Source organism: Anomaloglossus baeobatrachus, chromosome 6 (genome assembly GCF_048569485.1).
Source record: "Anomaloglossus baeobatrachus isolate aAnoBae1 chromosome 6, aAnoBae1.hap1, whole genome shotgun sequence".
In the NCBI taxonomy this organism is placed as follows: Eukaryota; Metazoa; Chordata; class Amphibia; order Anura; family Aromobatidae; genus Anomaloglossus; species Anomaloglossus baeobatrachus.
Window position 1 is genome coordinate 582,578,646 of NC_134358.1, and position 14,901 is coordinate 582,593,546.

The 14,901-nt window shown below is 51.1% G+C and overlaps 1 protein-coding gene across 1 annotated transcript in view; it reads left to right on the forward strand.

The window, feature by feature from the left end:
- The window catches only part of ABCF2 (ATP binding cassette subfamily F member 2), a 30,224-nt gene extending 15,580 nt beyond the window's left edge, over positions 1 to 14,644 (forward strand). The window contains exons 11-13 of the mRNA XM_075315942.1: positions 13,426 to 13,617; positions 13,951 to 14,154; positions 14,230 to 14,644. Of these exons, the coding sequence (XP_075172057.1) occupies positions 13,426 to 13,617; positions 13,951 to 14,154; positions 14,230 to 14,355 (522 nt within the window). The 3' untranslated portion in view covers positions 14,356 to 14,644. The remainder of the gene's footprint in view (positions 1 to 13,425; positions 13,618 to 13,950; positions 14,155 to 14,229) is intronic.
- The last annotated feature ends 257 nt before the right edge of the window (positions 14,645 to 14,901 follow it).

Below are 14,901 nucleotides of genomic sequence, written 5' to 3' on the forward strand. Positions count from 1 at the left end.
CTTGGGCACGCCCACGGTCTCCTCCTCCCCACAGAACGCCGGCAGCCATTCCTGTCAGCGATTCAGACGCTGGAGAGGAGAGACAACACAGGGAGACCCAGGCAGGGAATCTGGTGACCACACAACCGCTCTGAGCGGTCGGTAAGCAGCACCTATGGTGCTGGCCCCACTGAGTACCGAAGTGTGTAATATATATATATATATATATATATATATATATATATATATATATATATATATATATATATATATATATATATATATATATATATATATATATATATATATATATATATATAATATGCTTATAGGCTATACATTGCACTGTACGGTCGCTCAGTTGATTTTTGGCTATATACCCTCCTGGTTGTTCTCAGAGGAGACAACATGTCATCTGCAAAAAGCAAGGGTGCCAAAGCACAGGCGTACTTTGCAACCTGTACCTCATGTACAGCTGTACTACCGGCAGGGTCCACTGACCCTCATTGTGTGCAATGCTCGGCCCCTGTGGCACTTACTCAGCCGGAGCCTCTGCGACTGGTGGCCCAGGTGGATCCACCTGCTACCACTGTCCAGGTGACAGGGACGGAGTTTGCAGCCTATGCTGACAAACTGTCTGAGACTATGGATAAATGGTCTGCTAAAATACTGGAAGCATTGCAATCCAGACCGGTGATTCAGGCCCCGGGCTCTATCCAATCCTTGACCCCTGGTCCCCCTCAATTGGAACAGCAAAGTGCCCCTGGGGTATCCCATAGGTCCCAGGGTGAGGTCTCTGACACGGACCGCAGTCCCAGGCCGACCAAGCGGGGTCGCTGGGAAATTCCCTCCACTTCATCACACTGTTCAGGGTCCCAGCAGGGGGACTCTCTGGAGGATGAAGCGGAGGTATCAGATCAGGATTCTGATCCTGAAGCCGCTCTCAACCTAGATACACCTGAAGGTGACGCAGTAGTGAATGACCTTATAGCGACCATCAATCAGGTGTTGGATATTTCTCCCCCAGCTCCTCCAATTGAGGAGTCTGCTTCTCAGGAGAAATTCCGTTTCAGGTTTCCAAAGCGTACATTAAATATGTTTCTGGATCACTCTGACTTCAGAGAGGCAATCCAGAAAAACCGAGACTGTCCAGACAAGCGTTTTTCCAAGCGTCTTAAGGACACACGTTATCCCTTCCCCCCCGAGGTTGTCAAGGGCTGGACTCGGTGTCCTAAGGTGGATCCTCCAATCTCCAGACTGGCGGCTAGATCCATAGTTGCAGTGGAAGATGGGGCTTCACTCAAAGATGCCACTGACAGACAGATGGAGCTCTGGTTGAAATCCATCTATGAAGCTATCGGCGCGTCTTTTGCCCCAGCAGTCGCTGCCGTATGGGCACTCCAAGCTATCTCAGCTTGTCAGGTGCAGATTAATGCAGTAACACGTACATCTGCCCCGCAAGTGGTGTCCTTAACCAATCAGGCGTCGGCGTTTGCGTCCTACGCCATTAATGCTATCCTGGACTCTGCGAGCCGTACGGCGGTGGCATCCGCCAACTCGGTGGTACTCCGCAGGGCCATGTGGCTACGTGAATGGAAGGCAGACTCTGCTTCCAAAAAGTTCTTAACCGGTTTGCCATTGGCTGGCGACCGCTTGTTTGGTGAGCGATTGGATGAAATCATTAAACAATCCAAGGGAAAGGATTCATCCTTACCCCAGTCCAAACCAAACAGACCTCAACCACGGAAGGTACAATCGAGGTTTCGGTCCTTTCGGACCGCGGGCAGATCTCAATTTTCCTCGTCCAAAAGGCCTCAGAAAGATCAGAGGAACTCCGATGCATGGCGGTCTAAGTCACGTCCTAAAAAGACCGCCGGAGGAACCGCTCCCAAAGCGGCCTCATGACTTTCGGCCTCCTCAAACCGCATCCTCGGTCGGTGGCAGGCTCTCCCGCTTTTGCGACGCCTGGCTGCCACAAGTAAAAGACCGATGGGTGAGAGACATTCTATCTCACGGTTACAGGATAGAGTTCAACTCTCGTCCTCCGACTCGTTTCTTCAGAACATCTCCACCCCCCGACAGAGCCGAGGCTCTTATGCAGGCGGTGGGCACCCTGAAGGAGGAAGGAGTGGTGATCCCGGTTCCTCTTCAGCAACGGGGTCACGGTTTTTACTCCAACTTGTTCGTGGTGCCAAAAAAGGACGGATCCTTCCGTCCCGTTCTGGACCTAAAGCTGCTCAACAAGCATGTGAAAACCAGGCGGTTCCGGATGGAATCGCTCCGCTCCGTCATCGCCTCAATATCCCAAGGAGATTTCCTGGCATCAATAGACATCAAAGATGCTTATCTCCACGTACCGATTGCGCCAGAGCATCAGCGCTTCCTGCGCTTCGCCATAGGGGACGAACACCTTCAGTTCGTGGCACTACCTTTTGGCCTGGCAACAGCCCCACGGGTCTTCACCAAGGTCATGGCAACAGTGGTGGCAATCCTACACTCTCGGGGACACTCGGTGATCCCTTACTTAGACGATCTACTTGTCAAGGCACCCTCTCAAGGGGCATGCCAACACAGCCTGAACATTGCTCTGGAAACTCTCCAGAGTTTCGGGTGGATCATCAATTTTCCAAAGTCAAATCTGACACCGGCCCAATCACTGACATATCTTGGCATGGAGTTTCATACTCTCTCAGCGATAGTGAAGCTTCCGCTGAACAAACAGCGTTCACTACAGACAGGGGTGCAATCTCTCCTTCATGGTCAGTCACACCCCCTGAGGCGCCTCATGCACTTCCTAGGGAAGATGGTGGCAGCAATGGAGGCTGTTCCTTTTGCGCAGTTTCATCTGCGCCCACTTCAATGGGACATTCTCCGCAAATGGGACAGGAAGTCGACGTCCCTCGACAGGAACGTCTCCCTTTCTCGGGCAGCCAAAGCTTCCCTTCAGTGGTGGCTTCTTCCCACTTCTCTGTCGAAAGGGAAATCCTTCCTGCCCCCATCCTGGGCTGTGGTCACGACGGACGCGAGCCTGTCAGGGTGGGGAGCGGTCTTTCTCCACCACAGGGCTCAGGGGACTTGGACTCAGACAGAGTCCTCCCTTCAGATCAATGTTCTGGAGATAAGGGCAGTGTATCTTGCCCTAAAGGCGTTCCAGCCGTGGCTGGAAGGCAAACAGATCCGAATTCAGTCGGACAACTCCACAGCGGTGGCATACATCAACCACCAAGGCGGGACATGCAGTCGGCAAGCCTTCCAGGAAGTTCGGCGGATTCTGCTGTGGGTGGAAGCCACAGCCTCCACCATATCCGCAGTTCACATCCCGGGCGTAGAAAACTGGGAAGCAGACTTTCTCAGTCGCCAGGGCATGGATGCAGGGGAATGGTCCCTTCACCCGGACGTGTTTCAGGAGATCTGTTGCCGCTGGGGCATGCCGGATGTCGACCTAATGGCGTCCCGGCACAACAACAAGGTCCCGACGTTCATGGCACGGTCTCAAGATCACAGAGCTCTGGCGGCAGACGCCTTAGTTCAGGATTGGTCGCAGTTTCAACTCCCTTATGTGTTTCCTCCTCTGGCACTGTTGCCCAGAGTGTTACGCAAGATCAGGGCCGACTGCCGCCGCGCCATCCTCGTCGCTCCAGACTGGCCGAGGAGGTCGTGGTACCCGGATCTGTGGCATCTCACGGTCGGCCAACCGTGGGCATTACCAGACCGACCAGACTTGTTGTCTCAAGGGCCGTTTTTCCATCTGAATTCTGCGGCCCTGAACCTGACTGTGTGGCCATTGAGTCCTGGATCCTAGCGTCTTCAGGATTATCTCAAGAGGTCATTGCCACCATGAGACAGGCTAGGAAACCAACGTCCGCCAAGATCTACCACAGGACGTGGAAAATATTCCTGTCGTGGTGCTCTGCTCAGGGTGTTTCTCCCTGGCCGTTTACCTTGCCCACTTTTCTGTCCTTCCTTCAATCCGGATTAGAAAAGGGTTTGTCACTAGGCTCCCTTAAGGGACAAGTCTCTGCGCTCTCTGTCTTTTTTCAGAAGCGCCTAGCCAGACTTCCACAGGTACGCACGTTCCTGCAGGGGGTGTGTCACATCGTACCTCCTTACAAGCGTCCGTTAGAACCCTGGGATCTGAACAGGGTGCTGATGGTTCTTCAGAAACCACCGTTCGAGCCAATGAGGGATATCTCTCTCTCACGCCTTTCGCAGAAGGTGGTTTTCCTAGTATTATTATTATTATTTATTATTATTATTTATTTATAGAGCACCATTAATTCCATGGTGCTGTACATGAGAAGGGGGTTACATACAAAATACGTATACAAGTTACAGTAGACAGACTAGTACAGAGGGAAGAGGGCCCTACCCTTGCGGGCTTACATTCTATAGGATTATGGGGAGGAGACAATAGGTGGGGTGTAGGTCAGGCGGCAGCTCCGCACGGTGGTCGGGCGGCAGCTCCGCACGGTGGTCGGGCGGCAGCTCCGCACGGTGGTCGGGCGGCAGCTCCGCACGGTGGTCGGGCGGCAGCTCCGCACGGTGGTCGGGCGGCAGCTCCGCACGGTGGTCGGGCGGCAGCTCCGCACGGTGGTCGGGCGGCAGCGAGTTCATTGTAGATTGTAGGCATTTCGGAACAGGTGCGTTTTCAGGTTCCGTTTGAAGTTTGCAAGGGTAGGGGATAGTCTGACGTGTTGAGGCAGCGAGTTCCAGGAGACTGGGGATGCTCGGGAGAAGTCTTGGAGTCGGTTGTGTGAGGAGCGAATGAGAGAGGAGGAGAGGAGGAGATCTTGGGAGGACCGGAGGTGACGTGTTGGAGTGTAGTGGGAGAGTAGTTCGGAGATGTACGGAGGGGAAAGATTATGCACAGCTTTGTAGGTCAGTGTTAGAAGTTTGAATTGGATACGGTGGAAGATTGGAAGCCAGTGGAGGGACATGCAGAGAGGAGAAGCGGGGTGGTATTGAGGAGAGAGGTGGATAAGTCGGGCAGCAGAGTTAAGGATGGACTGGAGAGGGGCAAGCGTGTTGGCAGGGAGGCCACAGAGGAGGATGTTACAGTAGTCGAGGCGGGAGATTATGAGGGCATGCACTAGCATTTTAGTTGATTGCAAATTGAGGAAAGGGCGGATTCTGGAAATATTTTTGAGTTGAAGACGGCAGGAGGTGGTGAGGGATTGGATGTGTGGTATGAAGGATAAGGCAGAGTCAAAGGTCACTCCGAGGCAGCGAACTTTGGGTACTGGCGAGAGCGTGGTGTTATTTATTGTAATAGATAGATTAGGTGGAGAGTGTAGGTGAGACGGAGGAAAGATGATTAGTTCAGTTTTGGCCACATTGAGCTTTAGGAAGCGAGAGGAGAAGAAGGAGGATATAGCAGATAGACATTTCGGGATTTTGGACAGCAGAGATGTGGCATCTGGGCCAGAGAGGTAGATCTGGGTGTCGTCGGCATATAGGTGGTATTGGAAGCCATGGGACTTTATGAGTTGTCCCAGGCCAAATGTGTAGATAGAGAAAAGTAGGGGTCCTAGGACAGAGCCTTGAGGGACGCCAACAGAGAGATGGTGGGATGAAGAGGTTGTGTGGGAGTGGGAGACACTAAAAGTGCGATTTGAGAGGTATGAAGAGATCCAAGAGAGGGCAAGATCTCTGACACCAAGGGAAGAGAGGGTCTGTAATAGGAGGGAGTGGTCAACGGTATCGAAGGCTGAGGACAGGTCTAGGAGTAGGAGTATAGAGAAGTGCTTGTTCGCTTTGGCAGTAAGCAAGTCATTTGTGATTTTAGTCAGGGCAGTTTCGGTGGAGTGATGTGGACGGAAGCCGGACTGTAGGTTGTCAAAGAGAGCGTTAGAGGAGAGGTGGGAGGAAAGTTCAGCATGGACATGCTGTTCCAGGAGTTTTGAGGCAAGTGGGAGTAGTGATATGGGGCGGTAGCTGGTAGTAGAGGTTGGATCGAGGGAAGGTTTCTTTAGGATAGGTGTGACTGTTGCATGTTTAAAGGCAGAGGGGAAGGTTCCAGTCGTTAAAGATAGGTTGAAGAGATGGGTTAAGGCTGGAATAAGGATGGTGGTGAGGTTGGGAAGGAGGTGGGATGGCATGGGGTCAAGTGCGCAGGTGGTGAGGTGCGCTTTTGAGAGCAGACGTGCAAGCTCTCCTTCGGTGATGGTGGGGAGGAAGTTTATGGGGGAGGGGCAGTGGTCAGCTACATGAAGGGGTTGTGGTGGCTGAGCAGAGAAGACTTGCCTTATTAGGTCGATTTTTTCTTGGAAATAGGTGGCAAATTCTTCTGCAGAGATGAGGGAGGTTGGAGGGGGCAGTGGTGGGCGAAGGAGGGAGTTGAAAGTGTTGAATAACTGTTTGGGGTTGTGTGTTAGAGAGGATATGAGGTTTCTGAAGTAATCGTGTTTAGCGGAGGTGAGGACTGAACGAAATGTGTGAATTGCATTTTTGAATGTGGTGAAGTCTTCCTGGGAGTGCGTTTTCTTCCACCGCCGCTCTGCAGCCCTAGACCTTTGCCTAAGTTTTTTAGTGAGGCTGTTGTGCCAGGGCTGTCTATTGATTCGTCTCACTCTGCCATGCACAAGGGGAGCGACTGAATCAATGGCTGATGTGAGGGTGGTGTTGTAGAAAGTGGTGGCGCTGTCTGTGTCGTGGAGGGACGATATGGAGGACAGTGGGAGGATAGAGTCGGCGAGGGTGTGCATGTTGAGGTGTGCAAGGTTTCTGCGGGGATGTGCTAGGTGCTGGACAGGGGGGGTAGGTGAGGAGGACAGGGCTGAAAAGGTCAGAAGATGGTGGTCAGATAGGGGGAGGGGGGAAGTTGTGAAGTCAGAAAGGGGACAGAGGCGGGTGAAGATGAGGTCTAGTGTGTTTCCATCTTTGTGGGTGGCAGAGGAGGACCACTGAGTTAAGCCAAAAGACGAAGCAAGGGAGAGGAGTTTGGAAGCAGCTTGTTGGCGAGTGTCAGTGGGGATGTTGAAGTCACCCATGATGATGGTGGGAATGTCAGCAGAGAGAAAGTGTAGAAGCCAGGCAGAGAAGTGGTCGAGGAAGGCAGTGGTTGCGCCCGGGGGTCTGTATATGACAGCCACTTGGAGGTTGGAGGGAGAATAGATTCGGACAGAGTGCACTTCAAAGGAAGGCAGGTCGAGGGAGGGTAGAGGTGGGATTATGGTGAAGTTGTAGTTGTTAGAAAGAAGGAGGCCCACTCCTCCACCTTGTCTATTGCCAGGGCGAGGAGTGTGGGAGAAGTGCAGGCCACCGTAGCATAGTGCAGCTGGGGAGGCAGAGTTGGATGGTGTCAGCCATGTTTCGGTGATGCCTAGAAAGGATAGATTGCTGGAGGTAAAGAGATCATGAATGATGTGCAGTTTATTACACACTGAACGGGCATTCCAGAGCGCTCCTGAGAGAGGGGGCGGCAGAGTGGGTGAGAGGGAATAGTTTTTATGTTGGATAGATTGCGGTAGTTACTATTATGTGGAGAGTGGTGGGTGGGTGATAAAGAGGGGTGTACCATCCACGGGGGGCCAGGATTGGGGGCTATGTCACCAGCAGTGAGAAGGAGTAGAGAAAGGGAGAGCAGGTGGGAGAAGGAGAGTGGACGGCATGGTCTGCGCGATATTAGGAGCGATCTGAGGTTCAGGAGTAGGTCAGCAGATGAGGACAGATGAGAAGGCAGGAGGGAGGGGGAGATGAATATTTGTTTAGAGGGAGCTGGGGTGTGCGGATAGTGAAGGAGAGTGAGGAGGAGAGGGGCAAAGACTGTGAGGGCATAGGTGAACATGGTGGGAGTAGTGTGGTAAGTATATGATTTAACAGGTAAGTTGTGTCAGTGGACAACTTGGTTAGAAAGAGCTGAAGTTTACCTTCTGGTCATGTCTGGTTCATTTCTGGTATATTTCTGACACTTATGAGGCACTTATCCAGAGGCACGCACACAGACCACGGTCATAGACCTAGTGCAGTACTTATATACATGTCTCATTGACCCAGATGAACATCAGCTGACCAGCAGGGGTGAGGCACATGAAAGAATTACAAACAGGTAAACAGTAGCAGTCACTTCGCTTCGGAGAGTGTCTGAGCTAGCAGCGCTGTCATGCAAAGCCCCCTTCCTGGTGTTTCACCAGGACAAGGTGGTTCTGCGTCCGGTTCCGGACTTTCTCCCTAAGGTGGTATCCCCCTTTCATCTCAATCAGGATATCTCCTTACCCTCTTTTTGTCCTCATCCAGTTCACCAATGTGAAAAGGATTTGCACTTGTTAGATCTGGTGAGAGCACTCAGATTCTACATTTCTCGTACGGCGCCCCTGCGCCGCTCGGATGCACTCTTTGTCCTTGTCGCTGGCCAGCGTAAAGGGACACAAGCTTCCAAGTCAACCCTGGCTCGGTGGATCAAGGAACCAATTCTCGAGGCTTATCGTTCCTCCGGCCTTCCGGTTCCCTCAGGGCTGAAGGCCCATTCTACCAGGGCCGTGGGAGCGTCCTGGGCTTTGCGGCACCAGGCTACGGCTCAGCAGGTGTGTCAGGCGGCTACCTGGTCGAGCCTGCACACTTTCACGAAACACTATCAGGTGCATACCTATGCTTCGGCAGATGCCAGCCTAGGTAGGCGAGTCCTTCAGGCGGCGGTTGCCCACCTGTAGGACGGAGCCGGTTGCTGCTCTATTATGAGGTATTATTTTACCCACCCAGGGACTGCTTTTGGACGTCCCAATTGTCTGGGTCTCCCAATGGAGCGACAAAGAAGAAGGGAATTTTGTTTACTTACCGTAAATTCCTTTTCTTCTAGCTCCAATTGGGAGACCCAGCACCCGCCCCTGTTTTTTTGTGTACACATGTTGTTCATGTTGAATGGTTTCAGTTCTCCGATATTCCTTCGGATTGAATTTACTTTAAACCAATTATAATTTTTTCCTCCTTCTTGCTTTTGCACCAAAACTGAGGAGCCCGTGAGCACGGGGGGTGTATAGGCAGAAGGGGAGGGGCTTTACACTTTTAGTGTAATACTTTGTGTGGCCTCCGGAGGCAGTAGCTATACACCCAATTGTCTGGGTCTCCCAATTGGAGCTAGAAGAAAAGGAATTTACGGTAAGTAAACAAAATTCCCTTCTTTTGCATTATTTCAGGTGAAAGTAATGCATTGTTCTATTATTTTCACCATTTCTCATTTTCAGAAAATAAATACAAAATTTATTGCTTGGAAATTCAGGGACGTTATCAGTAGTTATAGAATAAAAGAACAATTTACTCAAAAAGATAGAGAAAAATCAGAAAAACTGACAATTGTGCAGTGGTCTCTTAATTTCTGTGTGTGTGTGTGTGTGTGTGTGTGTGTATACAGTATATACAGTATGTGTGTGTGTGTGTGTGTATATATAATATATATAATGTGTATATAATATATATCAGTACGGTTATTTCCAAGCTATAATATGGGGGAAGCTCCAATTAGCCAAATGGGACAATCCTACAAGGCACTGTATCCTCCAGACTGGACAATGATTATAATTAGCGGGACCCTGTTATCTGAAGCCAGCATGCAGTAAGGGTTTAGATTCAGATTCCAGCCAGTGTCTCTCATCTCATTCTGTTTTTGTTTACCTTCAATGTTAGTTTAAGCCTCTGATCTTTATCATTAGTGGGTCTCAGCAGGGTGTAGTCTGACTCTGCCCACCTCTGGGATTAACAGCTGTGTGGGCTCTGCTACATTGAAAATCTCAAACCTTATCACTGTGTCACAAGGGCTGCAGCCTGTGGAGACACTGGGGTCAGTGGGTGCTCTCCTGTGGAGACACGGGGGTCAGTGGGTGCTCTCGTCCGCTGGCCCGGCCGCCTTTAGAAAGACAGCATGGCCCAGGGCTCATCCCACCTGAACGCCCGACCTCCTTAACCGTGGGCGGAACACTACTCAGACAACACAGGATGAAGGAATCACAATAATTAGACTTTATTGGATCCCCAAACAATTAACGGCACATAACACATAACCAGCAAAACACACAAATGTAACAGGCAACAGAGTCTCACCCTTCCGCTGCTCACCAGGGATTAGAATGTCCGTGCCTCAGAGCTTCCAGGGCTACTTATTCCAGACCAGCAGCACCCCGCTTTTGGCGGGCACCCACCAAGAATGGAATAACGCCAGATTTAGGAAGCTGGCTGAGGACCGCAAAGCCTGTAGTCCGGTGACTGGGTTGTCCCAAGCTGGATTCCTTCCTCAGGTAGTCCTTGATATCTCAGCCGAATCCTTGCATTCGATGCTGAAGTCCATGTAGTACTATAATCCAGGTTCGGTTATGGCTTGCCAATCCGATCCGCAGATTCTAGATTGGTATAATGTAGCAATTGTAACCGGGCAATGGACAGTCCTCCTTCTTATACCCCTGAGCCCTCCATTCAGACTATTGGGCTCTTAACGATTGGTGGATAAGACTGGACTCTTATTGACTAGATTTCAAGTCGTATACAAAATATCCCTAGTAGTAATGGTCTCTGGCAGAGACGAGGGAGAGACAGCTAAGTTACATCGCATCTAGCAATACACATAATACAATGGGAGGTTCGCATAATTGATTTGTCTGGGTGTCTGACCTTCACTGGCCAAGGTAATTACATGAGTCAACAAGAACTTTAACACTAGACTCCTAAGGGGTACTTCACACACAGCGAGATCGCTACTGAGATCGCTGCTGAGTCACGTTTTTTGTGACCTCATTAGCGATCTCGCTGTGTGTGACACTGAGCAGCGATCTGGCCCCTGCTGTGAGATCGCTGCTCGTTACACACAGCCCTGGTTCGTTTTTTTATTGTTGCTCTCCCGCTGATAAGCACACATCGCTGTGTGTGACAGCGAGAGAGCAACAATCCTGAATGTCCAGGGAGCAGGAGCCGGCGTCTGACAGCCTGCGGTAAGCTGTAACCAAGGTAAACATCGGGTAAACAAGGTGGTTACCCGATATTTACCTTCGTTACCAGCCTCCGCAGCTCTCACTGTCAGTGCCGGCTCCTGCTCCCTGCACACGCTAAGTTAAGTGGTGTGAGCTGGTAACTAAGGTAAACATCGGGTAACCATACCCGATGTTTACCTTAGTTACCAGTGTCCGCAGCTTCCAGACGCCGGCTCCGTGCAAGCGCAGCGTCGCTTGCACGTCGCTGCTGGCTGGGGGCTGGTCACTGGTCGCTGGTGAGATCTGCCTCTTTGACAGCTCACCAGCGACCATGTAGCGATGCAGCAGCGATCCTGACCAGGTCGGATCGCTGCTGCATCGCTAAAGTGTGAAGGTATCCTAAGAGTCTTGTAGAAACAATGAGGGCTTATCCCCTGTTTATAAACACAATTATCATCATGTTTGGCTACATTTTAAGAAACTTAACCCATGCTAGGCACTGACAGTCCATGTCGTCACACAGCCTCTAATCTATGTGACACATTGTTAGATGCAGGATGTCTGGCTACATCAGACGGGTCTCAGAAGAGGCATCAACAACCTGCTGACAGATCCTTTTAATGATGAGCGCTCGTGCTCTGCACTGCTTGTTACTCGATCCAGAGTCTGGGTACTCACAGAGGCCAGCCGAGTATCACGTTAGCCATGTAACAACGGCCACAACGCACACTCGTGTCATTGCATGATGTGTGCAGGTACACGAGGGGAGGCATTCAGTCTCAGACGACATGTGACCAAAGAACACTCCGCCAGCCGACATTGCTCAGTACATGTCTAGCTGTACGGGGGCCGATCACTGACTTCCATAGTGCTCGGTACTGGCGTCTGACCAGCAGTGGAGCGTGGTACTGCTCACCCATCTCTAATAATCCACCAGTGTGGTACATGACACTCACATCCCCCCCTGTGAGCTCACATGGGGGCGACTCAGTGAGACGCGGATCCCATATTTTCAGGATATCTGCTCCCTGGTACTGCCAGGTGGGAGATATTAATGCCATAGATGGTAGCCAGGCCCTATACAACCCATCCATCTGCAGTTATGTGAGAACATGTGTGTCCGTCACCTCGGGGTCACGATGTGGAGAATGCGTTTCCCATAACTATAAGACCTGTCACAAGAGCACAATATTCAGAACTGTGGCTGCTGTCCTACTGTCTGCTGTGTCCCATCTGAACACAGGAGCCCCCTCTACCCCTGGAGACCACGCCTCACAGGCTCTGCTTCACACTTCAGCTTCTGTCCATTGGAAAAATCAGTTATCCCTTCACACCAGTGGGAGCGCAGCTAACCAGGCTCAGACGTAGTGTACAGTGCTATAGAGCAGCACAATTCTCCCATTACATTAAACCTGTCCCCCTCCTCATCCTCACTGATTCCCCCCCCTCTCCTCTTATCCTACGTCTCCCCCCTCCTCGTCCTCACTGACCCCCTCTCCTCTTATCCTACGTCTTCTCCTTAGTGATCCCCTCTCCTCTTATCCTATGTCTGTCCCTCCTCAGTGATCCCCTCACCTCTTATCTTACATTCCCCCGTCGTCCTCACTGATCACCTCTCCTCTTATCCTACGTTTCTCCCTCCTCGTCCTCACTGAACCCCCCTCTCTTATCCGACATCTCCCCTTTCGCCTGATCCCTTCTCTTATCCTACGTCTCCCACCCTTGTCCTCGCTGATCCTCCTCTCCTCTTATCCTGCCCCTCTTCCTCCTCACTGATCCCCTCTCTTATTCTACGTCTGCCCCTCCTCAGTGATCCCCTCTCCTATTATCCTCCATCTCCCCCTCCACCGTCCTCACTGATCCCCCTCTCCTTTCATCCTACGTCCCCACATCATCCTCACTGATCCCCACTCCTCTTATCCGACGTCTTCCCCTCCTCCTCACTGATCCCTTCTCTTATCCTACATATCCCACCCTTCTCACTGATCCCCCTTCTCTTATCCTACGTCTCCCACCCTCGTCCTCACTGATCCCACTTCTATTCTTATCCTACGTCTCCCACCCTCGTCCTCACTGATCCCACTTCTATTCTTATCCTACGTCTCCTACCCTCGTCCTCACTGATCCCACTTCTATTCTTATCCTACGTCTCCCACCCTTCTCACTGATCCCCCTTCTCTTATCCTACGTCTCCCACCCTCGTCCTCACTGATCCCACTTCTATTCTTATCCTACGTCTCCCACCCTCGTCCTCACTGATCCCACTTCTATTCTTATCCTACGTCTCCCACCCTCGTCCTCACTGATCCCACTTCTATTCTTATCCTACGTCTCCCACCCTCGTCCTCACTGATCCCACTTCTATTCTTATCCTACGTCTCCCACCCTTCTCACTGATCCCCCTTCTCTTATCCTACGTCTCCCACCCTCGTCCTCACTGATCCCACTTCTATTCTTATCCTACGTCTCCCACCCTCGTCCTCACTGATCCCACTTCTATTCTTATCCTACGTCTCCCACCCTCGTCCTTACTGATTCCTTTTTGTCCATGCAGCTTCTGCCATCAGACGGGATGATCCGGAAACATTCTCATGTGAAGATCGGCCGCTATCACCAGCACCTGACGGAACAGCTGGAGCTCGACCTCTCCCCCCTAGAATATATGATGAAGTGTTACCCTGAGATCAAGGAGAAGGAGGAGATGAGGAAGATCATTGGGCGTTACGGCCTTACGGGGAAACAGCAGGTACATGGCGGATAACTAGGGGTGGGGCACGAACCAGGCATTGGCACTGCAGTCAAAGGTTATATCAGTACTGGAGCATTATAAGAGGGGATATCGCTCACGTGTGTCTGGAGCGTGTCTGCCCCTCTGATGCGTCTGCAGTCTTATGGGGGTAGGCAGATTTTGGCTTTTCCAATGACTCTTGATGTGACTGATAGCAGTGAGTACAAGCTGCACACTCTCCGGTACGGGGCCTATGGCTTGTGTCCGCCCTTTTTGTTGACCGGGCCCTTGTTTTGGCTCGTAGCTGCTCCTTCTCCTGCCTGCTTCGGTAACGCTTCTCTCTCGGCACAGGTGAGTCCGATCCGTAATCTGTCTGACGGGCAGAAGTGCCGTGTTTGCTTTGCCTGGCTGGCCTGGCAGAATCCCCACATGCTGTTCTTGGACGAGCCCACCAATCATCTGGACATTGAGACAATCGATGCGCTGGCCGATGCCATCAATGACTTTGAAGGAGGGATGATGCTCGTCAGCCACGACTTCCGGCTCATTCAGCAGGTGAGATGTTGACCATAAACTGGTGGAATTTTCCATGGAGTCTGCAATTTACTAGTGGATTATCTTTAACCGCAGGTGGCTCAAGAGATTTGGGTATGTGAGAAACAAGCAGTCACCAAGTGGTCCGGAGACATCTTATCCTACAAGCAACATCTGAAGTCAAGGCTCGATGATGACGAGCCACAGAGAAGGGGCAACTAGCCGTGTGAGGGAAGATAGAATGATGTGCTCTTGGGAAACCTATGGCAAATAAAACCGTACCATGGTCATCAGCAGCAGGTTCACATGTGCACAGCTCTGTACCGCCGCCCCTCACCTCTCTATAAGGACACTATGGATAGCACTGCAGTGCTTGGGGCTTTGGGGCGGCCGCTCTGCGCTGCACTCTCCTCATTATCAGCAAATTTGTCTTTGTTTTTGTTTCATTTTTTTTTTTAAAAAATAAATATTTATCTGTAATTGAAATGAGTAAATAAAGACAGAAACTGAACTGCTGATCTCCTACCAGTCTCCTGTCCAGATCGCTGATGCTGAGAGGTTATAGAAGACGAAGATACTAAATATACCACAGTGTACGCTGTCCTATCCGCCTATCATCTGTCCAGATCACCGGTGCAGAAAGGTTATAGAAGACGAGGATCAGATACTGAATGTTCCACAGTGTACGCTGTCCTGTCCAGCCATCATCTGTCCAGATCACCGCTGCAGAAAGGTTATAGAAGACGAGGATCAGATACTGAATATACC